Below are 24753 nucleotides of genomic sequence, written 5' to 3'. Positions count from 1 at the left end.
TATGCTCCACCGGAGTCTGACCAGGGTGTTTGAGCAGGGATTCAAGCCCTCTCACAATCAGGAGGCTGCTTCACGCGGGCAATCTTAAGATCCCCGACGTCCGGGAGGCCGGAAGAAAAGCTCTTCGAGATTCGCTCCTCACGTCGACGTTCGCTCCTACCTGACAGAATTCGGAATGCCTGTGTCCATCATTCGATAGTCGGATGTTTGGATCGATTCAGACATTCAGAGAATGTTGAGGAGAGGATTTGTAAAAATCGATGATCGGTCTTAGTTCCGACGGAATGACTGACGAGCATACAATGACTCTCGAAACCGAATTGATATCACCAGGTAGGCGAATTCTCGGACTCTCAAAATTCATCTTTGCGACCTCTCGCAAGTTTTGCCGAGCACGAGCACCTTCATTGCTGCCGCACCATCCGATTACCAGAGGAAGCAGTCATTGCGACCCAAACCCACGTCGACCGAGTATTTCCGCTGGATGGGAACATGAATCCTTCTCTGGATACGAGAGTGGTGCCAAGAGTTTTTCTCTTCAGTTTCGTGTCGAGACACAACGAGTCCGGTATCAAGTTGTGACAGGTCCAGACAAGCCTCTGTAGATCTGCAAGTCGACGAATCATCGGCGCGACTTCCACGCACATCTCGATTTTCTCCCGGGGAAGGAGACGTTGGAATTCCGACCATGTCGTTCCAGCATAGAGTGGTCCCGCAGTGGACTTTTCCCTGTGAAGAGATGAGCATTTCGGGAATTGATCTCTTGAATTTTACCGGAGGAAAAATAATCGGCACGGAGCAGTCGGAACCGACGCACTAGAGGCTAGAGGTCAAGGAGAAAGTTCCTCCGAAGGTGATCCAACGATACATATGACCCGTTAGCCACCGGTGCTTGATAAGGAAAAGGATATTTCGAACGGAAAATATCAGAAATCACACAGACGGGATGATTTTTAGAAAGAACAAACAAGTTCTCATGAAGGTACGGGGTCGGAGACAAGGCTCGGCAGTCTGCCGTAACCGCAAGGAAGTCGCCGACCATCGATACGCCAATACCGTTTGAATAGTGACCGACAAGATTCGCGGTGCGACATTCAAAAACCGAGCCGGGCAAACGTATCCTTCGAAGCAGACATTTCGCGGTTGCACAATAATTGAGCCGAGACTCGGTATTTTTCCCAACATTGAGTTCGAGTCAGAGGTATTGGAGTGTGTACCTTGAATCGGAACCTGGCTTTTCCGACCCGCAGCGGACCCCGGCGCAACAAAAAAGGTCGGAAAAACTTATCTGCGGAGGCATACAAAACTCAAGGGCACTATTTTGTGTCTGATGTTTGAATCTGTTCCGGAAATCGTCGTGGCTGCAAAAGATTTCATGTGCGTACACCTCTCAGGACTCAAAATTTTCGCGTTCCGAAAGCGCACGAAGATGAGACGTTACCCGCGTCACGGGACACCGACCGCACCTCGATCATGGGTATCGTAGAGCCCTCGGGTCTGCGAGTTCAGGACGCCTCCTCGCGATTCGATCGAGCAATAGGAGGCCCAGAATCGTGGATCATGAGAGCGCGGAGAATCTCGCGGCCTCAAAGAGCTCGCCGCCAATACATAGGTAGATTGAATGTCTCTCTGCTCAGAGATATTTCCCGATTATGGGGTCATTGGTCTCATGACGGTGAGCCTTCGCTTAACATAAGTTGATGTGATCCACTTTCGACGGTGAATGATTCATGAATCGCATTTCGAAAATGAACGCACGACTCGGGAGAGTCCGGAAGATCTTGCGTGTTCCACACCTACACGCTACATCCGGAGCTCATTGCGAGGAACCCGACAGGCCCGACAAATCTTATTGGTTGCGATGAATGTTTTATCGATAGCGTGTATCTCACAGCTTCGGTCGGGAGTAGGGCCCAAAAACTATATCAATGTTGAGGATCATCCGGAACTTTGGCGGGCCTTCCGTTGAGCTCACGACTCACGAGCATCTTCGTGCCAAACTAGAGCCAAATTGACATACCGGGTCTCGGGTCTCATTCTGTTTCCCCAAGTTTTCTCAAGTTCAAATATCGCTTCTTTTCGGCTGAGCTGAGAACTTACTCAATGATTGCCTGTCAGCACGTCTTTGAATCTGCCACTGGGGATTCATGATTTTGACCGCAAAAGTCCGTTGACGGAGCGAGGCCGGACTCCCGATGAGAATGCAGCCGCCGCGAGCTGCGAAATACGAAGGAAAAACCAGAACGAAGGACCACGATTCCTCGATTTGATCCGAATCGACTGTCTCTAGTGAGCTGATGAGCCCCTCTCAGCTAGCTGGTAGATGCGCAGTATGAGTAGAGATGGGAAGTCGGTTGCTGAGAGGAACGAAAACTCACATTTGTTTCAATGCTCGGCGGCTCGATCATCCTCCTCTGGCTCATACCGCGGCTCGATTCTGATCGAATTCGATGCCCCCCTCGGCAAGGAGGAGTTGGATTGAGTGAGTTGGAGAGTCAAAACAAGCCGGGCTCGTTCTGGAGGCACCATTCGGATCCCCAGGCTCAGCCAGCTGAGGGAAGAACAGAGCTCATTCATCCCGGTGGAAAATTCGGTTTCGTATGCGTCCTTCTCGGGGAATTCCATCCTATGTTCAAGCTCAACACTGGGCTGTACAGAGAGACGACTCAGGTCTAACATCTAGGTAAGAGCGACGTTTATTTGAAATTGCTCCCACAACGGCTCCCCGATTCGCTGAAGGCGAGCTCTCTCGATTGCCCAGTCCTCAAAAATGCATTACCCGATTCCCCTCGGATCAATGTCTCCCAATCGCAAGACTCGTGATTCCCAATAGTCTCCGAGGACCGAAGGCTCTCTTAGCGTTTAACGTTGATTCTAGCGCCAGCATGCCTAACGGAGGATCCCGCGCTGAGTCAAACGAACTCTCTCCACATGAGGACCCCATTCCTTCCAGTGGTTTCGTTTTCAAGAGAAAGAACGCTATATACACACACCAAAGCAGCAGCAGCAGTGTTCCTCTCTCTCCATTGGCCGCTGCTACACCAAAGCAGAACGAGCAGCATCAGGAGACTTGTGCCCGTGTCTATCCGTGTTGTTTGTTCGCTGCTAGTTCTCTGTGCTACTGCTGCCGTGGCTACGGCTCCCATTGTTGTTGACCACTTCGGCCGAGTTGGTCTTGCCAGAGGGATCAGCTCTGCAAGCTTGGTCGCAGCTCGGTCGAGACCTCAGCTCATCAGCTCTCTGTATGAGCATCGAGCCAACCGACGAAGTGGTGGCGATCAGCTAGTTAGCTGAGCCCTCTAATCTAACGTCGACGTTGTCGACGGCAATCCTGGCGTATCTCGGCGGCTAGCTCCACCAGCGTTGTTTCGCTCAGAGGAATCCTAGCCGCAGCAGCCGTCCGCAGGGGGAAAAGTTCAAGTTTCTTCAATTTCGAGCCCATGCAATTCGGATTTGTGTCCCTCGGGGGAACCGCTAGCGTGTGAACGAGATCAAACCGGAGCGAATCTTCCGCATCCCTGGAGAAGAGCTCGTGGGATGGGACTTTGAGTTTCACAGAAGCATCAAGGTTCCGAAGTCGTACAAATATCTTTCTGGTGAGTATTGCATATGTGGGTGGTGGCATCGCAGCTGATCGTGCCGCTGCTGGCTTGTCATTCGAATCTTTCAGTTGTTGTTCTGGGCCTCGCGTCGTCGCTCGGGAGGGGAGATGTGTGTCACAAATGACGATCCGACTCGGAGAAGACGTTGTCGGGAATTTTCGCTTAAGAACAGAATTCGGATGTCCCTGGATCTCGTGGGCTCACCGAAAAATAATTCGGCTTCCACTTAGCCGAGCCATGTCCTGTCGGACCCGAGCGGAAGTCCAACTCGATTTGATTCTTCAAAAGGCGAGATATTGACACGCGGGTCTCCGAATTTCCCAATGGGAGTATCTCGCTTGGCGCCGAGCGAAATATCGAGCGACGGGAATCACAGAGGACAGAAATATATCTTTCTCGACCGACGGAGCAGTCTCCAATGATGTGGAGCAGAATCGTGAACGATCGAAGGCTTCCCCAATCGGCATGATTATTATTTGTCCGCTTCCACTTAGGGTACGACGATTGTTCTTGTATCTCGACTTAATTACGCCGCAAGCATTCATCGTTGCGGATTGTTGCCGAGTAAACTCTCCTTGAGCTCATACATATGCGGTCGTATTGCCATGGGGGATTGATCGGACGCTCGAGCCGAGGCCTTCCGAACCGACTTGAGCCGACATTAGTTGAGGAGCCTCCGAACTTTCCAGCCTGGGAATCCTCCATCAGGATCATCAAGGGTTCATCATGCGGTTCGAACCACCTCCGTAGCTTCCTACTGAATCGCTCCGATTCAGCCCTCGTTCCGGAGTTCTATTCGACTTCTGAAAGTTTTCATTTCGAGGGAGCCGCTCCCCGTTTTGAATATTGCATTCCGGGATTCAAAACATAAACCGTCTCGATAACGAGGGGACTTGCGTGGGGAGCGTCTTCATCAGCTGTTTCTCGAAGACCGATCCGATATCACAGATCGTTCCAGCGATCATTCTATCCGGTCTCGCGAAATCACGAGGTGGACGCCAGTTCCTCGACAGAGAATCACTCCATCGGCTGCTCCCTACCGCCCCCCTGTCAGAGCCGGGTCCTCTACCTCAATTCGCCACCCGGTCTGAGAGTTCGTTGCTACCGGACGCGTTCTCTATCGATCAGCGTTCGAGCCGGGATCACGATTCACGGAAATCCTCCGAAGGACGAGAAATACTTCCTTATCGGACGTCACCACGTAATGCATAGCGTGGCTTTACGTGGAACGCAGAGGAAGGGACCGACTACTTATTTTTGTGGACTTGCTCTTGTGCTTAGGGTCAGTGTCTCGAGTGGCCAGCGGGTCTCGCCCACAATTGGCCCATTTCGCCGATGGAGCCGGCGCGAAGTCACTCACACACACACAAACACGCACAAACGAACGAGCGCGACTCTGGACGACATAAAAAATCTACATTTATGAGTGTATGCGTATTTATCAGTCGGTGTCACACAATCCAGCGGGCGGGCAGATGGAGGCTTCTTCGATTGTCGGGAGCCGGCTTTCGCCCGCGGACACAGACACACCGAAACACGAGCTAACGGTCAGCGGAAACGGAACCGCAGTTCACATGCTGATATCCCCGACCTCATCACCGCCGCGTTTCTGGACGGAGCCGATGGAAATAATTCCCCGCATCCTTGTTTTTCGTCGTCGTCGTCGTTCATCCGGTGTCGTTCATGAGGGGAAGAATCACTTCACATCTGGCGACCCGCTCAATGAGGGAAGAATGAAGCCGTTCCCCAGCTACAGAGAAATTTTATTCCTCGAACTTTCGAGCGCCGTTGGCGACTCGGTATTTATCTACTTTGCTAAACGTTCCGACGACAGTGAATACACATCGCTGGAAGATACTCGTTCAGTGTGTTCATTCGCTCGTCTTCCAGCTAGTCAGTCGGCCGCACTGTTTAACATTCGCTCACCTAAGAGCCGCCGTGACAATAGGAAGAATGACAGTGCTTCGAGAACAAAAGTTTGCTTTACCGGCGTCGGTCGGAAGAGCGGCGAGGCGTCCGGAAGGACGTCCTAATGGAACGATCCTCCCCGAGAGGAAATTAATGCAAAAATCGCGTGTCTCGACTTTTTAGGCGTGATTTGCCGAGTGCGAGAGGTGGGAGAGATCTTCGAGAAGCCGGAGCTCGTGACAGTGAGATTTCAAGATCGAGGACAATGGGGAGATCTCGGATGGGGAGACGATCAGCTGAGCTGAATCGTTGGGTCCGACGGATCGAGCCGGCTCTCACTCGGCTGCTCGCAAGCTCACTGGCGAATCAGCTCGCTGGCTGGGCCTTGGTGAGAGAAAAATTCTGGACGAGAGGTATCTTGCGTGGTTTCTGCGGCTGGTCGTCAAAGAGAGGAAGCGCTCCCGAATTGTGTGGCCTCGCTGTCGAAGGCCTTGTCCTTAGCCTCTCGAATGCTTTTGTTCTGCTGTACGATTCGCAAGCAGTCGCTTTTATAGGGCTGGCGACAGTCCCATCCGTCAGTCTGTCTGTCTGACTGTCGCCTGTCCCGTAAGGAGAACGGTCGTTCGGTAGGCGGCCAGGTGACCGGATAGGCCGTAGAGCCGCTGGGACGGCAATCCGATGAACTGGCAGGGGGACAAGCGTTCTTCCTTCACCCATAATTGAATTTTTCTACCCGAAAATGCTTGGCTGCCTGGTTCGGTCGGTTGTTCGGCGGTTCGTTTTTCCGGACGGATGATGGGCCAAGATCGATCGATCGATGAATCAATGAATGAATGAAGCCAGAGGCAAAAGATCGTCAATGGAATCTTCGGCGACTTCTGAAGCCGTCGACATGGCTTACAAGAAGCGCTTCTCGGGGTTCTGAACCATTGAGTGGTTTCGTCATCTGGCGTCAAGGTGCTTGGCATCGCGCGGAACACTTTGTTCGCTTTCCGATATCTCTGCAATATCTCCGAAAAGATATGCATTCATCGTATTCCCTGCGAAAGGTCGAGACGCCAGAACTTCGCTGCTTTCCAGACGATCACAGACATCCACCGAAGCGGTCGATTCATCTTTTACTTTCTCGCACACAACTTGTCTGAAATTGACGTTTCGAAGTTGTCGAATGAACTCACTCGTTCCCCGCTCGTCGTGAAAAAGCTCACCAAGCCGAACACTGCCGACTGGCTGCTTAGACTGCGATTTCGTTCAAATATTCGCTCACGATCCGTCGGGGCGCACGCGACGAATCGACACGACCGGTGACGACGGTCGCGGCGGCGGCGCGGGTGCGATAAACGCGGATACTCGTGCAAGTTTTGCGTTCTTGGAAAGTTTTCATTTTTTATGTCGGTGTCATTTCTCGACGCGTTCGTAATCTGCGTCTGTTCCGCGTTGTGCGAGGACGAAGTCGGAGAGGCAGAAAAAAAGACAAAAGGCTCAGTCAGTCAGACACTCGAGCCTCTACCTGACCAACCAACTCGGCAGGGCAGGGTGCTTCTTCTGTCTCAGTCAGTCATTCAGTCAGTCGGGTAGGCAGGCAGGCAGGCAGAAAGTAAAGTCAGGGAAGACGCCAACGGCAGAGCAAGGGAGAACTTGGTGGCAAGCATCGCGCACTGCCACCAGCTTTCCCCCGTCGTCGTCGATGATGATGACGACGACGACTCGTCAACAATGGCTCTGACCCAATTGAGCTCCGAGAAGGTGATCCTGATGTTGAGCTGCGCAAGGCCCGCAACTTCGTGGCACTTGTCGATGGCATCTTGCTTTCCACCAACAGAGATCGGCACACTATGTGTTATTCGGCGATGATGCGCTTGCCAACCAGTTCGTCTTGTTCGTTGGCTGGCTGACTCCGTCGGTCTTTGCGTCCGCAGCAGACGGTCCGTCGGTCTGTCCGTCCGAGTCGTCCGTCCAGTTTGATCGCGTGAAACGAATTCTGTGGGGCGGGCATTCGCTGCTGCCGCCACCGCAGTGATGTTTCAGTGGTGTGATCCGATGCCCATGCTCCGCTGACGCCTCTGCGGTTTTTGTCGTGCAGTTCGCCACTGACGCCGAACGTGATTCGACCGGCTCTGCATTCGATCGACGAATCAGAAAAAGAGTTTCGTACACCGACCGACTTGATGGAGTTGACTTTAGCAAACAACGACGCTGAAACCTTGCCAAGGTCGACGAGACGATTGACGGGTAGGAGCCGTAGACTCGATCAGCCCGAGCGTACACACTTATAAGTAGTCAGACAATCGTCCGGCGAGGACTGTCTCGAGTCCATTGTTTCTGAGGGAATAATTGAGGTCGGAGTGTGTTCCCGAGACTGGGAAAGGTTTCCTTTCTCTCGACTTCGATCGAGTACGTGTGAATGTCCCTCATGCACGGAGCACGGATTGAGTCGCTCCGATTTTCTTATAGCGTGCTTGGCCGTAAAGTATTAATATATTTCTGCGTTGTTCGACTGGAACAAAGGTCGCCCGGCTGACCGCTCCATCTTGCGGCGAGAACCATTCCGATGCTTGACGCGCTGCGTCAACATCGAGTGAGCGTGGAAAAGAGTCCCTCGATCATTCCTATTAATAAAATCAGTTAGTAGAATAGTAGAATAATTGTTTGGTGCTTCGAACCGCAAATTGTATCAAGTTCTGTAAGGCGTCCCGTTCGTGCTCTATGAACGAATCCCGCGCCGTGCTATGACTTGTATGTAATAACGGAATAAGTAATAAAGCGATAATGATTACAATAATTGGGATAGTCGTCATACGGCAGAAGCGAACTTATCGAGATTGGCGATGATTTGAGCGCAAGTCTCGTACACGATGGGGGAGTGGTAACTCTGAACTGTGACGTCAATCGACCAGGGGCTGGATTGAGCCCCTCGCTGAAATTTCGGAGATATTAAACGGATACGCTCAAATCGGATGTATGAGCTCCGGAGCTAATAATTCAAGAGGCTTCGTTCGAGTCATCCCGAGCTCTTGAAAGGCTTTGCTCCGAGCTTTTGTGACGTGACGTTCATTTCCTTCTCCTATTCGAGTTCTCGGTTCCAGTCGCTCGCTCCCTTTGAATCATTCACTCGATTATCTCTTTTGTGCAAAGGTTTCGTGTACTTGAGCAAGACGATGGCAAAGAGAGGCGGACACAAGGAAAAGACGAATTGCGATCGTTCGTTCTCATTCGCTCCTGCTTGCTTCGATACCGACTGAGGGAGCGCAGATCTGCTTGCTTGTGGGGAATGTTCCTTACGTATATGTGTCTATTTCACGATGTATTCAACAGCCCGTCCCGTTCCCCCTGAGACGAGTTCATTCTACTTTACATCGTTCTCGATCTGGCGGATCAACAAACCACTATTTTCCCGGCCGTCGGAGAGGATCAGTGATCCGATAGGGAACGTCACTCCGGTGCCATTTGTTTCACAAGGAATATCTCAGTCGAGTATTAGCGAGAGATTTTCCTCCGTGCGATAGGCGTTCTCCTTCCGAGCTCTCCGTCCTTGCCTCCGTTCGGTCTCTTTCTATGTGTACGTTCGGGACTCGACGCCCAGGCCTGTGATACGTCGACAATCAAGCTCGGCCACATCGTCGTACGTATTTCCGTTCGGTTCTTTCTCCCGGTCTGCCGCTTCCCGCGGACGAAAGAAGCGGATCTTGGGGAGCGACGTCTGCAGGATTGAAAGCTACAATCTGAGGTATTTCTGGAAGAATTTAATCGTAACAATGGAATCGGCGTCTCTCGACGTAACTTAAGTGAACGATTGCTATGGTGGACAGCTGTCAATGTCTGTCGCTAATACCAGCAGCCAAAGCCGTCGTCGCGATTGCCGTCGCTGTTTTGGCCGACTGATTAGCGGTCCTTATCTTCTTTCGCCAACTGGATAGGCTCATGCAGCGCGACAGTGGTATCGCCGGATGTTGACGGGTTCAGCCAATACACGGTGTCGACTTTCTCTCTTAGTGCACGGCCATGAATCATTGCTGTTCCTTCGAGAGAAAAATGTCGCCGAAAGAACGTGGTAATCGCCGTGAAAGCTGGAAAGCGATCCTCTCAAATAAAGTAGGGGCCCCGCTCTCTGTGCTACCGCACAGTGAGGCGGCTCTCCGATCCCAAGCCAAGGGAGGGATACCGTCGAGCAAGACTCCGAAACGCTGTATGAAATCCCCACTTCGCCTCCCTCCAACCCTGGCGCAAGGGCCCCCTCAGGCGTGCTCGCCCGATGCACGGGTACCGGAGGTCGGTCGTGCGCCGATGCTTCTGACTGACTGAGAGGATGGAAGCCACGGACTTCCTCACGGAAATTCCGCTCTCGGCTCCCGTGGGAAATGGTCGATGGGCGGTTCCAAGCAAGCTGTATTCTGCACGAGGCACGAGACACCCGCAGGACGATCAATGCTGTGCGAATTCGCTCTCGAGAGGTGCGAGCTGTCGGTGAAATTTCCTATATATATTTTCCACGATGCGATGCTGTCCCCCGAGTCTGCCTCGGAACGCCTCCACCGACCGACGTCCTCCGGCAAAGCCGAGTCAAAGGCTGGATTGAGAACGCTGAAAGTCAAGGGTCTAATATTGAATTTCGGGATGTTTGCAGAGCGCTGGATTTTGAATCCCGTCGGCTCAGAGTAGGATTTCGGATGTCGACAGTCAAGAGTCGGTTATTGGATCCCGTTGGACTTCGACAGTTTGGGCCGCTATTACCGCTCTGCTCGGGGCTGCTCGATGTTGAGCCTCGACAGCTCTGCATTGCGTGTCGAGAGTCGAAACTAGAATATGCTACCGTAGGACTGCAACGTTGGACTCGCACAAACGGATTATACCACGGAATGACGTTGGGATCTCGGTGTCTCGAAGTGGAAGCCGGCGGTTTCTGCCCGCCTCGATTCCGTGAGCTCAGTCTATACTCGGAAAGCTCTGTCACGTCTCTCGACCACAAGTGAGCGACCAGTAGACAGGGGACAGGCGCGCGTGGTTTGGCGAGGTTTCTCCCTATCCAGTCGTTCGGCCATGGCTTAAGGTTGGCTTCGAGATGAAAAACGCTGTTACCTCTGAAGCACAATCTATCGGTCCGGGCTTCCGCTGGCAGTCTGCGTGAGCTGGGCTCTAGGGCCAAGTCCAAAATCCTTCTTTCTTACTCTTATAGAACGGTTGGATGGATCAAGCTCAGATTCCGCAGTGAGATGTTGACTGTCACCAGAGTCGAGCCCTATCGGCATCGGGAGCTATATGAGAAATCAGAAATTCAGCGACCGGATGAAACACGAAAGGGAAATTATGAGCAAATTCACGGACTCCTGTGGTGGTCGCAGAAAACAGCAGCGGTTCGGGAGTCAAGCATCCACGCGGACAGAAGGGAAAGCACTCATCCGAAGAGTGTATTTCTGACGTTTTTGTCTCTCTCGTATCCGACAGAGAAACTTCTCAGCTTCAGTGGTTCTCGATTTTAGAACGTTCCGAAGCAATTTACAGAAAAATATAGAGAAACCGAATTGAACGAGGAAACATCGACTTCCCGAGCGCTCGTTGAACCATCTCAATGAAAAGCTCCCCGATTGAATGCTTTTCGCGACGAGGAACGAGGCGTTTTGCGAATCGTAATCTACGGAAACGGAAGAGAACATATGTCGCCAGCATGGGAGCCTGGGAAAAAATGTCAACATACGGCGGAACTTCTCGGCTTGCTTTCCGTGATTCGCCGCGGGGACTGACGTTTCGGGCTCGTCGTCTAACCTCGTAACGATCGAGCTCCATACGAGCGACACTTTCGCTTTCTGTGCGATAGATCCGGGACCGCTCCGCCCCCTCGTCTCGATCATGTCCCTATTTTCCACCTGCTATTTTTGACCTTATCCAAATTTTTCCATGTTCTCAAGTTATTTTGGGCGGACACTCCATGGTTGCTCCAATCGAGACCGCTCCGACCCTGAGCAGGAAAACGCGAGTCGCATAGATACGGCGGATCGAGCCTTTGATCGGAAGATAAATCACTCCAATCTAAGCTAACTCCAGAAAACGGTAGTTAAGGCGATTGTAGCTCCTCCAAGACCACAAGGTCGTTCTCACGGCTTAGTTATTGCGAGCATCCCAGCTGCCCTATTTCTAGGATAAAAAGCAAGTCTATGTGCGTAAGTCTTTCAGAAGGTTTGATGGATGAGCTGTCTGACAAGAGAAACGACAATGGGATTCCCTGGAATGAGTTATGACTCAACAGAACAAGTTACGGAATCAAATTATAGTCCCCAGATTCGAAGTTTGCTCATCGAGATCTGAGCCTAGTGGCGGCTTTCGGGGATCCGATCTCTACATTGAGTCGACGACGATATGGAACCACTTGAGCAAGAGAATTGATGCTCTCGGCCACGAATGGAGAGACGAAGCAAAAGACGGGAACGGAGACGAAAGGTTCTGACTTGGGAGAACTCGTGCCCAGAAGGAGAAAGAAAAGATAAATTTGAATAAATGTTCGATCCTCTTTGGTGAAGCGAAAATAATTCAGCAGACTCTGCACACGGCAGCTTGGAAGTTTTTTCCCAGGATTGGCTCTCATTTTAATGTCGTCGACGCCGACGTCGCAGGGGCGATTTGAATAATTTATTTTGCACAACGCAAAGCACAGCGAAGGAGGGCGAGCGAGGGAGGACGACAAAAAAAAACGAAGCTTGTCGGGCAGTACGTAATCTTCTCTTCTCCGGTAATCTCGGCGTGTTTAATTCAAGCCTCCAATTTCTCTCCCCAGAACCACCGAAGGATCGAGGCAAGCTGCGGACATGACACGGACCATTCCGGAAGACAAGGTACGTTCGTCAATCCTGAACGTTGATTGAATTCGAGAATCCCCCTCCGAGCTCACAGCGGAATCGATCGTAATTAAAAAAAGTATTCTGTCGTTTTTGGCCTGGTGGTTGAAAAGTGTGGAACTCCCAAATTATCGTGATGCCTTAGATTCAAAGATCGATGGTCGATGCGAGCGGGTCGGTGATGGAATAGCTTGTCGCGAAAACCACTGAAAGCTTGTGGTGCTTCTGGCTCCGATCTGCGGCCTCTAGAGGAGTTCTAGTCCTGAGAGACTGCTTCATCGCTATCCAAGCTTGACAAGTCTTGTTGCTCTACGTGGACGGTGTTGATTTCCCTGCGCAGAGAGACGTCAGAGACGCTCCGTTCCATCGGTCCGCATCTTCTGGATTTTCAAGCGGACGGAACTCCACCGCTTGGTATCCACGTGCGACAATACGGTTCACCTGCTTTCCTTTCGATTTAGAAGCAACTAACCTACATAGAGTAGATGAGTTATTTCCGGAATAAAGCACAGACCAATTTTTGCGGACTTTTTGGACGCAGGGCAGTTTTCCTGATGGAGCCAGCCGTCGTGGTCTTTGTATCGTCGCCAGTGCCGCTGTTTGAGTGTTGGCGGTGGTGGTTGAACGCAAATGGATTCTCCTCGCCAGAGCCATTGTTGTACCTGGGATCTGCTGCTGGTGGGCCATTCTATAGTTTTCTCCATGATTTTTGCCGCTGTTCCCGACGACTGCCTGCCGTTCGTCCGTCCTCTCATCTCGGGAGGGTCAGAATCATTTCCGCGAGCGGGGCTATCAAGTTTGACCTTCGGTGACCACCAGTTGCCGGTGGGAGAAAGGCGGGATCCGATGTCTCCTGCGGGACCGATTCCCGACTGGCTCTCGCAATGATTTCATTGGAGATTTCCTGTCGTTCCCATGGAATCCGGAATGCTCGCCTCGGCTTCCGTGGCAATCGCGGTCGACGCGAGACGCCGAACGCGAAAGATGTTGGCCATCACCCCGAAATTCAACTAATGACGATGCCTTCGGACTACATCGTCGTGGGAACGAATGTGTTTGCGTATACTTCGAAGAGTGAGCACTCGGGCGAATGAGTTTCAGATGACGTAGCGTAATCATATTTCGCATTTGAATAGAAGAAGCCACTACAAGCAAATTGCAACGCGGCTACAGGAGAAGACCACATTGATCCGACACTTGGTTGGGAACAGATAGACCATGAGCGCCACTCTTGGAAAAGTCGGCAATCGGGTTACTGTGTCTCCGCCGGGAACTCGGACTCGTCAGTGAGGAGGAATCCCCCAGTTGAGAAAGTCCTTCCGTCATCCAAGTGCCCGCGTCATGATAAGATCGTCGACTTGGCAATCATGCTGATGACTGATGACTCTCATGCACTACTTATCTTGATGGATACTTAGCCAGATGGAAATTTCAATACTATTCATTTGGCGTCGCTCCAATGGTGGCGGCGCCGGTTTCTGATATGATGGGAGTCTCATTGACCTTAGATCGTGATCGTGGGGACCACGAGAACTCGATAAGCATCTCGCTCCGCACGTGTGATACCGCCACTTCAAGGCGCCGCTCTCGCGATGTACAGAATACGAGCGGGTCGATTTTAAGCGATGAAAAGCATAAAGGCTGCTTTCCGTCGAAAGCCATGTCCAATCCATCCGTCCGACCGGTCGACGCGTGGTGAGAAAATTTGAAGAGAAAAGCTCGAGGAAAACTCTCTTAGAAATTCCGCATGGAACGCATCGCTGGACCATGCGAATAGATGAGTGACTGAACGAAAGAGGGTAAAGTTGCGTCACGTCAATGACCAGCACGTGACGGGCACAAAAGATTCAAAAGTGACTGTTTCTAGTCGTTTCACGCTGCTCTGAATCCGTCGGAGCGCCACTCCGCCGAGGTCGACCGGGCGGCGTTCGACGATGATCGGATGAATCCGCTTCTCTCGTTCTCAGAATATCGGGGACTTAGTCTTAGCTCTAATTAGTTCACTCCGAAGAGGGTGCATTAGAAGTTCGGCGTGACGGTGATTGAACTCCGCCGAGAAACTCGGAGGGTAGACATGAGGGAAGCAGATTTCGCATCCTATGGTCGGACGACGGGTGTCTTTGCGGCAGACATGAAGATGATACGTCGCGGAACGGGGAATTCCCTACGATGTCAGAGATTTGAGTCGCCTTATGAGCCGTTTACAGTGAGCAGGAACTCTGGGAGCAGTTCGGGAAACGATTGGGCTCCCGCTCGCGATCGGACCGACTCTTCGATCTCGAATAATGCCAGGAATTCCGGATCCAGAAGGTTATGATTCCGAGAAATATCCCGAATCGTGCGCTCAAACAAAGTTGGGAATCAACTCTCTCCGGAAATTCGACATCCTGGTCAAACTCGTTGACGCAACTGGCCTTTCTGAACTTCCTTCCCCTCGAGAAGTGCCGTGGAGTCGACGGTGACTTCCACAGCGTCGCTGGCGTGCAGCCTCCCAGATGATATGTACCTATTTTTTTTGGCGAATGCTCCCGACATCCCTCACAGTTTTCCGCTCGATTCCGAGCGTGACTCGATGGCGATGCAAAGAATCTATTGTGGCGAATTTCTGGTATCCCCTCGCTTGTCCCATCAATTACCTTGCCTGCTATTCCAGACCATTTTGTTTCTCGATTCGGAGGGTGAATCATTCTCAATTAGCCGGTATAACCGCTGCGAAGTAGCCTGCCCCAATTTCCCAGCTGCCATCATGTAAACTTAAGCGCTGTGCGTTCCACTCTTCTTCCTCATCCTTCCATTCTCGCTCTTTCGCTGCTCGAGTAATAACGCCACCAATAGTGTCGGGTGAATTCGACGTGTATCGGAAGCCGGCTGAGCGAGCAGTGAATAACTGTATTCACAAGGCTCTACCCGGCATCTCGACGGAACTTTCAGATCTCCATGCTCTTCCGAATCATCATCGGCGGAGTAGAATACCATGCGAGTGTCACTCTCCAGAGCAGTAATTTCGGCCAACATTTTCTGAAAGACATTGTCCTCTCCGAGATACTACGTATCTAACCCATGCTTATCATTTTCTTCTCCTGTGTCAACTTCGTACCGCTTTCTGAACTCTTTAAGAGGGAGCTTCCTGGAGTTCGGCTCGATTCCGCTCGCGAAAGCTCTTCGAATTCGGCTGAGCACCGGAGGAAAATCTCAAATAAACGCAAGATCGACAGATTTCCAGACTGAGAGATGCAATCTTTGCGCCGGTCTGAGAATTGCTTGCTCTAGCTATAAGTCCGCCGCTGGACTCTGAGACGAGGCATGAGGGAGCGAGCCAGTCGGTGGTCCGGCTGGTAGCCGGAGCCTCGAGAGGGAAATTAGATTACGCGTCGAAAGTAGGTTGTGACCCTCTCTCTCCGTCTGCATCGTAGGCGGAATACCTAACGTTGTATGCCCCTTGCTTGCAGATAAACCTTCGACTCATCCTAGTATCGGGAAAGACGAAAGACTTCCTGTTCAGTCCCGCTGCTTCGGCGGGAGACATCGCCCACTCAGTCTATGAGAACTGGCCCCCTGAGTGGTCGCAGGAAAAGGTGGAGCGCGCCGAAATCCTGCGTCTCATCTATCAGGGACGCTTTCTCCACGCCGACGTCACCCTCAGCGCTCTGGCGTTGCCGACGGGTAAAACCACGGTACGTAGTCCTGGTGTGGTTAGCGGCGCTGTTCGCTGTCAAGGTTCACCGCTAGTGCGGTAGGGCGACGGTGGCGGGGAGCCCGAGCAGACTCGTGGAAAAGCTTTTATCGACAGACGCCTCGTTACCCGTTTTCCTCATCTGCGCATATCCGTGCTCTCAGACGAAGAGATTCAGATTCTTTGCAAGTTCGAAGACCCGCTCGGCTAAGTAAACTCTAATCGATATTCGTTTCCCCTTCGTTCCCAGGTGATGCATCTTCTACCTCGAGAAAACCTTCCCGAACCTAATCAGAACGAGCGCATAAAGGAAACCTCTAGTTCCTGCTGTTTTTCGACTGCGTCTTGCAGCATCCTCTAAAATCACTCACACTAGATTTAATCAAGTAGTTTTCATGCGGTTGCTGCTCTGGCCTCGAAGCATCGCGAATACATACGTGCTTACTCCACGCGGTGGGTTCTTCCTGAAATGCGGGATAGAGAGCATTATGGAGTGCTCTGAAGAAGAGCGAAAGAAGCGAATTCCGTGGTCTGACTCAAACGACGGAGAGCTGTTCTCGAAGGCGACAAGGAGTGCCGCCATGCTGAGAGCGAGGAGACTCGATGCTTCGAGGCTCGAGGCTGTTGTCGCAGAACCGCGCGAACTCGGAACGGAAATACGATAAGCGGAAAACTCGAATTGTCAGGAACGCTGTAGATAGTCTATCGAACCGCTCGAGCCTCCACGATAAAGTCTTACGTAGTCGCTCTAAATGTGATGAACTTCCGGCCTGACCCTAGCTTGCGGCCCAGTTCACTTACTCCATATCGAATGTATGAAAAAGACAAAGTGACCAATGGGGAGACCATAGAGACGAGCAATCGGGAATGAACCCACGCACGTTCGTCCAGACGGGTCGACGGGATTAAATTTAAAATTCACCGCGTGAAAAGACTCGCGGATACTATGGAAAATCGAGGAATAACATTAGATCTCCTGCTTGGAGGTTTTCCTCACTTCTCAGCGGAAAAAACAGCGGGCGAGCCGAGAGTATGGTTGCGAAAAATGAGCCTAAAAAATCGTTGATCATCATTGAGAGATGAATTTGTTGGAAATTCTGCTGTCGAGGCACGATCGCATGTGTATGTACACTGAAATAGATAGGATATTTATGAAGATTGAGAAAAAAATTGATAATTCAGACGATAATTATGAATGTATATATTAATTTTAATTTTATGATTACGTCATGACTAGGCGAGTCGTAGATTCGAATTTTCTTGATCAGCAGATTCGGCGATCCATATGCCTGCTTGCGTGATGCTCATCGTGCAAAGCCTGCGTCGGCAGATTTCGGACACTATTTTCAAATTACCGTCATCGACCGAGCGACAGATGCAGGAAATTATTTCAAGGGCAGAGTTTCCACGGGCACTCCGCGGGTGGGAAAGCGATGAGCACCGAGTTTTTTTCCCGAGTGTACATAAAGCTTTCCGTTTTGGGATATTCGAATATTGTCAATCAATAAATTTCGCTGTATCAATACGATGAGAATTTTTTCCGATTCTACTGACGAGAGCTCCTCCAATCCGTGATTGAGAACCGAGCACAAGCGCAATGGATGCTCTGACGATCCCGTGAGGTTGTCGCCGGGCCCAGGCCAGCATCTATCATGTCTTCTTAATTTTGAGTCGATCAGAATCAGGAAGGCATCTAATCACAGCTACTGACCCGATCCCGATTCGGTACTAGGATTCCAGGATCTCGAAATCGATGTCACCCCATGGCGAAGACGAATATGTTCGTAATCCAGTTCTGATCTTTGCTTCCTTGGCACGGCTCAACTCGGGGGAGGAGTCCTTGTTGGTTTTCGCCACGGAGAAAGTTTCAGGAGTGGAGCGGTATCATTTCTGGAACATACTCAGACACGGGATTTTCTATGGCGTCCACTCCGCCACATACCTTTCCATGATTCTCGGTCATTTTCCCGTCTCTAACCATTTCCAATCAAATCCACCAATCCATCAAAAGCATGGGATCCCTAATTCGATTCCGTGGGCGTCCGCTGTTTTCCTCATGCAGATTGCATCGCGTTCGTCGGATTGACCTGTCCTCGCGGGATTCGTCTAGTTCACTCATTCCCTACGAGTCACTCTACCGAGATTAGCGATCAGGTAGATCTCTTCGATTGCGATGGAAAATAGATAGTTGTCTTACAGGTGCAGGATGACTAATGCCATCGGCCGCAGTCACAAAGAGGCAAGAAATCAGGTCAGGAGGACGATATAGAACAATTAGGACTTCTGATGAGGAATAATGGTTGGAAATCGTAGTCAGCACGGTGATGCGGCGGGATCGCCCTCCCTCGCTGATTTTCCCATCAAAGATCACCCGCATCATTGTTTCCACGATTGCCTATAAACACTCCTCCACTTCTGCTGCTCTTTTACCCTATCGAATTTCTCGGTCGAGTTCTTCCTTGAAACGTCTGTCCGATAGTTTCTATCAGTGATCGATCGCGCGAGAAGCGCTGCGCGAAACCGCGCAGACGAACAATTACTGCTCCAACCTTAATACTGAGTGTGGAGCCGTGGTCCGTGCGTTCGATTTTCGGCGTGCGCGAGCTAAGTGAATTTCTCGGTGTGCTCTCTCCAACAATTGAGTCAGTAGAGACGGTGTTCGAACGGAAATGTCTCGTATGACGCGGACAATCAATTGGATTCGAAAAAACCCAAAGAAAAGTTTATTCTTCGGAGGAACGACCGCATTTGCAACCAATTATGCCGTGGAGAAAAGAAAGTAAGTTGATAGAACTTCCGAGTAGATCCTCATCGCGAATTTGCACCTGGCCGCGCGGTTCCAAAAGAATCGGTTCTTCGACCGCGGAAATTCTCTGAGTGAGGTATCCATTCTGGGAACGGGGTCTCTGTGTGAGAAGGGGCAATTCGTCAATTCGTTCGACAGGCCGCGCGGAGCTCGGCTGCAGGGGCCGAGGAAAGAGGATCTACGAATCTTGACATTCTTCCCGTGCACTAGAGCAGCAGTGACTTTCGCCCTAAGGGTCGAAATGGTTGTCTGAGGAATAATGGCGCGTCTCTCCAGGTTGGATTGGAGCTCCGAAAACTAGCGCACCATGTCTTCCCGAGGCATGTTCCATTACTTTGGTAGACCAGTGGCGCCCTCGCCGCTACCACAGCAGACGCCAACGGTCTGCGTGCTGGTGGTAGAGTTTTGGAACGTCTGTGCGTTGTAGAGGGAACACTCTCGAGGAAGCCGCGGGCGACCCTCCGGTTGCTGAGAGGTCGAACTTCCCGAGTCTCTCGACGGATTCCGACTCCTTTCGTACTCCGATTGCCATCCAAACGTCGGGTCTCCGTTGGTTGCCATACAGCATGTTGAGAATACTTTCTGGGTCGGTGAGGAGGAGCGCAGTCGAATTTCTGGCCGTGAGAGCTTTATCGACTCGTCTTGACGACGCTGCTAAGCGACTGAAGACACTGCAAGAAGAACCCGAGAACGATGTGAAACTCAAGATTTACGCTCTGTATAAACAGGTGAGGGAACTCTTGCCTCGACAACGCCGGGATCGAGGTGTCCCACGGTCCGTGCTTGGGGTGATCTAGTTTTCCCGAGGTGTCCTGAAGTTTTTCATCGATCGCCCTGATTGGGTAACTGTGGAATGTCAAGAGCGATTTCCGCCAGAAGTTTCTGTTCACGAGGAGACTCGCGACGAGAGAACTCCTTGGCTTGGACTGATGGGGCCCTTGCGTGAGGAATATCCTGCTCAGCTGATCGCTCCTCGACGCTAAGTTTGTCGAGCGGGGCTGTGTCGGATTCTCGAGACGGGAGTTATCGAGCTCATCACTCTCCACTCTGCCTTGCCGTAAACAGAGACGAGTTCTCGCGGCTTCCAAAGTCCATTTGATGATAGACCTCTATTTCCACTGTCCAGGCGACTGTGGGAGACGTCAACATTCCGAAACCGGGCTCTTTCGATTTCGTTGGAAAAGTCAAGTGGGTCGCGTGGAAGAAAATCGAGGGGACGCCCAAGGAGAAAGCAGAAGACGAGTACGTGGAGCTCGTCGAGTCGCTTCTCAGCAGTGAAGAGAAGTCGGGCGCAACATCATCGACGATGGACTCATCAGGTGGGTACACCCAAGCCGGAGTCTGGTGCGAGCAGCTCGCGAGTCCCGAGGACATTTCGTTGCTCGGCCTGAGGGCGTGCGCACACGTCGCGATCCGAACTCCGAGTATAATCACGCGGCAACTAGACTCCCCGCCCGCCTCGGTTCGATAATGCAGTTCAGCACCTCACGCACACGGCCCTCGTATTTTCAGTTCCCGGCATCGTGAAAACTTTCGAAAATGGAGTTCTGACAATCCGGCTTGACAGGGTCGCGAAGAAGAATGCCATGACGCTGGAAATGTATCGACAACTCACAAAAATGATCAATGACGCCGCCGCCGACGAAAGCGTGAACTTCTTCGTTCTGACCGGAAGCGGTGACTTCTTCTCGAGCGGGAACGACCTCGGTAATTTCATCGAGAAGCTCAATACGGGCGCTGATTTGCACGAAATGGCCGTCGACTCGGCAAACCTCGTGCTTCACTACGTCAACGCATTCATAAACTTCCCAAAACCGATGATTGCGCTCGTGAACGGACCCTCGATCGGAATCGGATGCACGATTCTCGGGCTCTTCGACTTGGTTTACGCTTCGGACAAAGCATACTTCCAGACTCCTTTCTCACAACTGGGTCTGAATCCGGAAGGTTGCTCGTCCTACACTTTCCCGCAGCTGTTCGGAGGCCCCCTCGCGGCGGAAGTTCTCCTGATGAACAAGAAGGTCACGGCGGAAGAGGCTCTGAGTGCTGGATTCGTGACTAGCGTATTTCCGGCGGCAGAATTCGATGCCGAATGTAAGAAGAAAGTGGACTATATCAGCAAGCAACCGCCCAAATCGTTGATGCACTCCAAGGCTTTGATGCGAGCCCCCCATCGGGCAGCTTTGCTCAAAGCGAACGAGGAGGAATGCAAGAGACTCGAAGAGAGATTCACATCCGACGAAGCTATGCGAGCGGTGGCAAACTTTTTCAAAGCGAGGGGGTCGAAAATGTAGGGGATTTCCCAGATCCTATTCACCAGATAGAGAGAGAGCCCGTTACTCGGTGAAACGAGTTCGGAAACTTGTTTCGATATGTCGACGAGTGTTCCCGACGCGGGAAGGTTTGTAATTCTGTTCCGGGGGCCATGTATGGGAACGAACTCAATAAAGTCAGATGTTTTGGGAGGACCTTGTTCAGGACGCAGTTTTCATTGCCGACGCTTCATGATGTTCGACCATAGGCGGGCAGTCGCTCCTCACAATGCGAATCTGTGCGATGAAGAGCAAGGATGATTCATGTACGATTCCACGGTCCCCGCTGACTGTTCACGTCTGGTGCGAGCCGAAGCGCGAATTTCCGCCAGGTGCAATTGCGATGTTTAGTCTATCATTCAAGAATCACTTGACGAAGTGATATACGGTCATTTAGGGGCCCAGCAGAAAAGAGGCTGATCGGATGAAGGATTTCCACCTGATGCCTACACAAACGAAGTTCCCTCCTTAGATAGGACCTTCACAGGGGAGAGGTCCCCCACGAGCGGCACGTGGGGCGATGAATTACCTGACAGGAGAGCAAAGCGAAAAATCAGCACAAATCATTGTCATTCGGCAAAAGCTCTCCTCTAACCGGAATCTGTCAATTGACCAGGCTCCGTCTTATAATGCGCGCTTACGGCTGGGAGGCATTGGATTTCGGAGATCAGCTGTGTCCTCAAGGAGCGTCGCCGCGACATGTCACTGTCATCATGAATTCTCACACAAAAGGGAGGTATGTCACTGAAAACAGAACTATTGTTCAGCACCCACGATACAACACTCAATGAGAATGAAGAGATCAGCTTGGAGTAACCCAAGGGTCCGGGGGACCGTCTTCAGAAACTGAATCCCTTATTTTCTCACAGCAAGAAACTCTACGAGGATTACGCAGCACCACTTCTGCATCTCGCCGGCATGAAAGTTTCGTTGTTCAAGACGGAACATTCGGGCCAGGCCAAGGACCTCATGCAGATAATGGACAATACCGACGCTGTCCTCGTCGTTGGTGGTGACGGAACTCTCATGGAAACTGTAACCGGCCTCCTCAGTAGAGAAGACAGGGTAGAGACCTTAATATCAATCTAGTTTGGCTTCGGTAGCTCCCATGGGTCGCTGAATGCATCGGGAGAAGGAGCTCGAATCGATCAGACGGAATTTCGCCTTATTCACAGATGGAAGCCTGCCATCGTTTTCCTCTCGGGGTGATACCGACGGGTAGAACGAACACCGTCGCGAGGAAACTCTACTTCAAGGAGCACATGAGATCGGAGCATCTAGCGGCTGAGGCCGCGATGGCTCTGATCAGAGACGTCAGAAAACCGCTCGACGCTTTCCGTGTCGATTTCCATAACGAAAAGCTTTGGGAAAGATCCGATGACGAGGACGAGACGAGACTGAAGGCCCTTCAGGATCAGGATTTCAAGGTACAGTTTTTGCTCGGTGACCATCAGGTAGCTACACCGATGTGCGACTAGAGAATGTATGTCGGTTCTCTGGCGAATCGGTTCCGAACAAACACCGGGCGTTTAAATATTTCTATGCGTTCGATCTCGCATCCGACGGAATCCGTCGTCTCGAGCGATGCTTCTCGGCTCGTCAACATCCTGCCAAGTCCTCTCGACCGGAGCTGAATTTAAATACTTTATTTAATTGAAATTAAATTAAATTAAACTGAGTTCTTATTTCGCGTCGTGTTTCCAATCATAATCCATCCAGCCATTCTCTTCCAGGAACAGGGAATCGTCGTTAGAGGAACCGCCGTGAGCGACGAGTCCGAGAAGGTGGACGGAGCGGCTGACGACTCGGCTCACAAACCCTACTTTAGAAGACAAGACCCAGTGTTCGGTGTCGGGAAGCTGGAATGCGGAATTTTCCGCGACTTGGATGCGAGGATAGATCGGTGAGCGTCCGACGATGACTCTCTCGGTCTCTCGAACGCATGTCGAGAGCATCGAGAGAAGTTGCGGGAAACCGGGATCGGCTCCATGAATTGATCGATGAGCCTTATTCACTTGATGATGAATTCTTTGCAGTTATTGGTACTTCGGGGGACTCCGAGCGAGAGCAGCTTATTTATTCGGGAGCTTGCGACAGAGTCCCGAGCCCGAGGAAACAGAGATACGATTTAGCGACGTATGTTCTGGATGCAACAAGTGCATGGTGAAACCCAGAGAAAACGATAGGAAAGAAAGCGCAGAGGTTAAACAGCCCCAGCGGTGGTGGGGCAGCTTCGTGAAGAAAGAGCAAGCGCAAAGTGAGTGGCCTGCCATGAGCCATGAAGTTATGTCATTCGTAATTATGCTGAATCATTCCTCGAGCTCATCTCGCGAGCATATAGTCTAAAATCGATGTGAAGGGGCAACTGACGATCGAGACCACGATGATGAATTTATTTGCGCAGATAAGTCCGTGGACCCGTACGAGAAGTTTGCGAATGTCGTGAATGAAAAATGCGGCTCTCTGACGGACACGTCCATCTGTTACACTAACCTCGAGCTGGCGCCTGAGGACGGTGGTCTCGTACTGAAAGCGTCACCAGCAACGCTCGATGGAGCTACGGTTCTACTCGATGGGTGAGTCTCGTTCGGATCGGATACTATGAGGCGGCTGTAGGACCTCGTCAGCAACGGGGTCGACGATGGACAGTTTGGGGCCATACTGGAGAAAATGTCTCAATAAATTGACAATTTTTTTTCTGAAGGTTCAAACGACACAGCAAACACGAGACGCCCTGCTTGGAAGAACAACTTCGGGTCGGGAGGATTCAATTCAATTTCCCTCAAAAGGTGGGCTGCGTGCTGTTCATCGGGGTGACGGTAGCGGATACTTTTCACAAGCTCTCTACCACATGGCCTTCCTCGTTCTCCTCAAGGGAGTGTCGCCCATGTTCAAACATTCCTCCCGATTTCCAGGAACTGGTCGACCCAGAATACATTCCGACGCCCGAGGAGAAGCGGAGTAAGGAGCTCTTCATCAAAGGGAAGAAAATGGCCATAGATTCCGAAGTGTTCGCTCGGCAACCGATTTCCATAACGCTGTATCCGAGGGCTGTCAATTTTTTTGTCAGCTCTTGAGCCAAACGACTTGTACATAAAGATTTCATTGGAGTTTCCGTATGATGATCGTTACGCATTTTGGATTCATAAAGAGACTCCCCGAAGGTGCATTGAGCTTTTTCTCAGTCTGCGCGGATAGGTCTCTTCGCAACCTTCCTCCTTATACTCATGCCGCTTCCTGCGCCCGATCGGATTTGCACTTCGCCGGAGCTTCGCAACTAACATAAAACCTCCGCCGGATACGATAGCAGGTATTAATGCCTCAAAAAAAGAGTCATTCTGTCCAATGGCCGGGATCGGCTTTCAATGAGGGACTCATAGTCAGAATGCGACCCACAGTCTCGACCCTCGTGGAGCAAAGGTCGATCTCTCTCGCCTCAGCTCCACGAGAAGTCTAATTCTCCATCTTACTGCGGTCGGGAGCGATCGACACGCTCATTCTATCTCTGTAACTCTCCCGAAGCGTCAGGACGGGGTATTCCACCCAACGAAATTGTGGCCTGGACATCATCGCCACTGATTTCCTGCTATCAGAAAAAAACTTGAGGCAGTACGGAGCTCGCCAG

At 51.4% G+C, this 24753-nt stretch overlaps 3 protein-coding genes across 3 annotated transcripts; all 3 read left to right on the top strand.

The window, feature by feature from the left end:
* Positions 1-3031: 3031 nt before the first annotated feature.
* Positions 3032-16941, top strand: LOC100900698 (ubiquitin like 3). The gene is made up of 4 exons (XM_003745253.2): positions 3032-3596; positions 12277-12334; positions 15787-16011; positions 16261-16941. The coding sequence occupies exons 2-4, from the start codon at positions 12308-12310 to the stop codon at positions 16369-16371; spliced, it is 363 nt and encodes a 120-aa protein (XP_003745301.1). The 5' UTR covers positions 3032-3596; positions 12277-12307; the 3' UTR covers positions 16372-16941.
* Positions 16942-18433: 1492 nt separating this feature from the next.
* On the top strand, positions 18434-24271 carry Mulk (acylglycerol kinase-like protein Mulk). The gene is made up of 9 exons (XM_029112032.1): positions 18434-18789; positions 21745-21864; positions 21998-22193; positions 22304-22555; positions 22862-23031; positions 23165-23385; positions 23533-23704; positions 23833-23917; positions 24044-24271. The coding sequence occupies exons 1-9, from the start codon at positions 18680-18682 to the stop codon at positions 24203-24205; spliced, it is 1488 nt and encodes a 495-aa protein (XP_028967865.1). The 5' UTR covers positions 18434-18679; the 3' UTR covers positions 24206-24271.
* LOC100900557 (Dodecenoyl-CoA delta-isomerase) lies at positions 19211-21282 on the top strand. Its single transcript, XM_003745252.2, has 3 exons — positions 19211-19544; positions 19943-20135; positions 20329-21282. The coding sequence occupies exons 1-3, from the start codon at positions 19383-19385 to the stop codon at positions 21108-21110; spliced, it is 1137 nt and encodes a 378-aa protein (XP_003745300.1). The 5' UTR covers positions 19211-19382; the 3' UTR covers positions 21111-21282.
* Positions 24272-24753: the final 482 nt, after the last annotated feature.

The sequence above is a fragment of the Galendromus occidentalis genome, unplaced genomic scaffold, assembly GCF_000255335.2.
Source record: "Galendromus occidentalis unplaced genomic scaffold, Mocc_1.1 scf7180000077480, whole genome shotgun sequence".
Taxonomy (NCBI): domain Eukaryota; kingdom Metazoa; phylum Arthropoda; class Arachnida; order Mesostigmata; family Phytoseiidae; genus Galendromus; species Galendromus occidentalis.
This window is presented reverse-complemented; position numbering and strand designations above follow the sequence as displayed.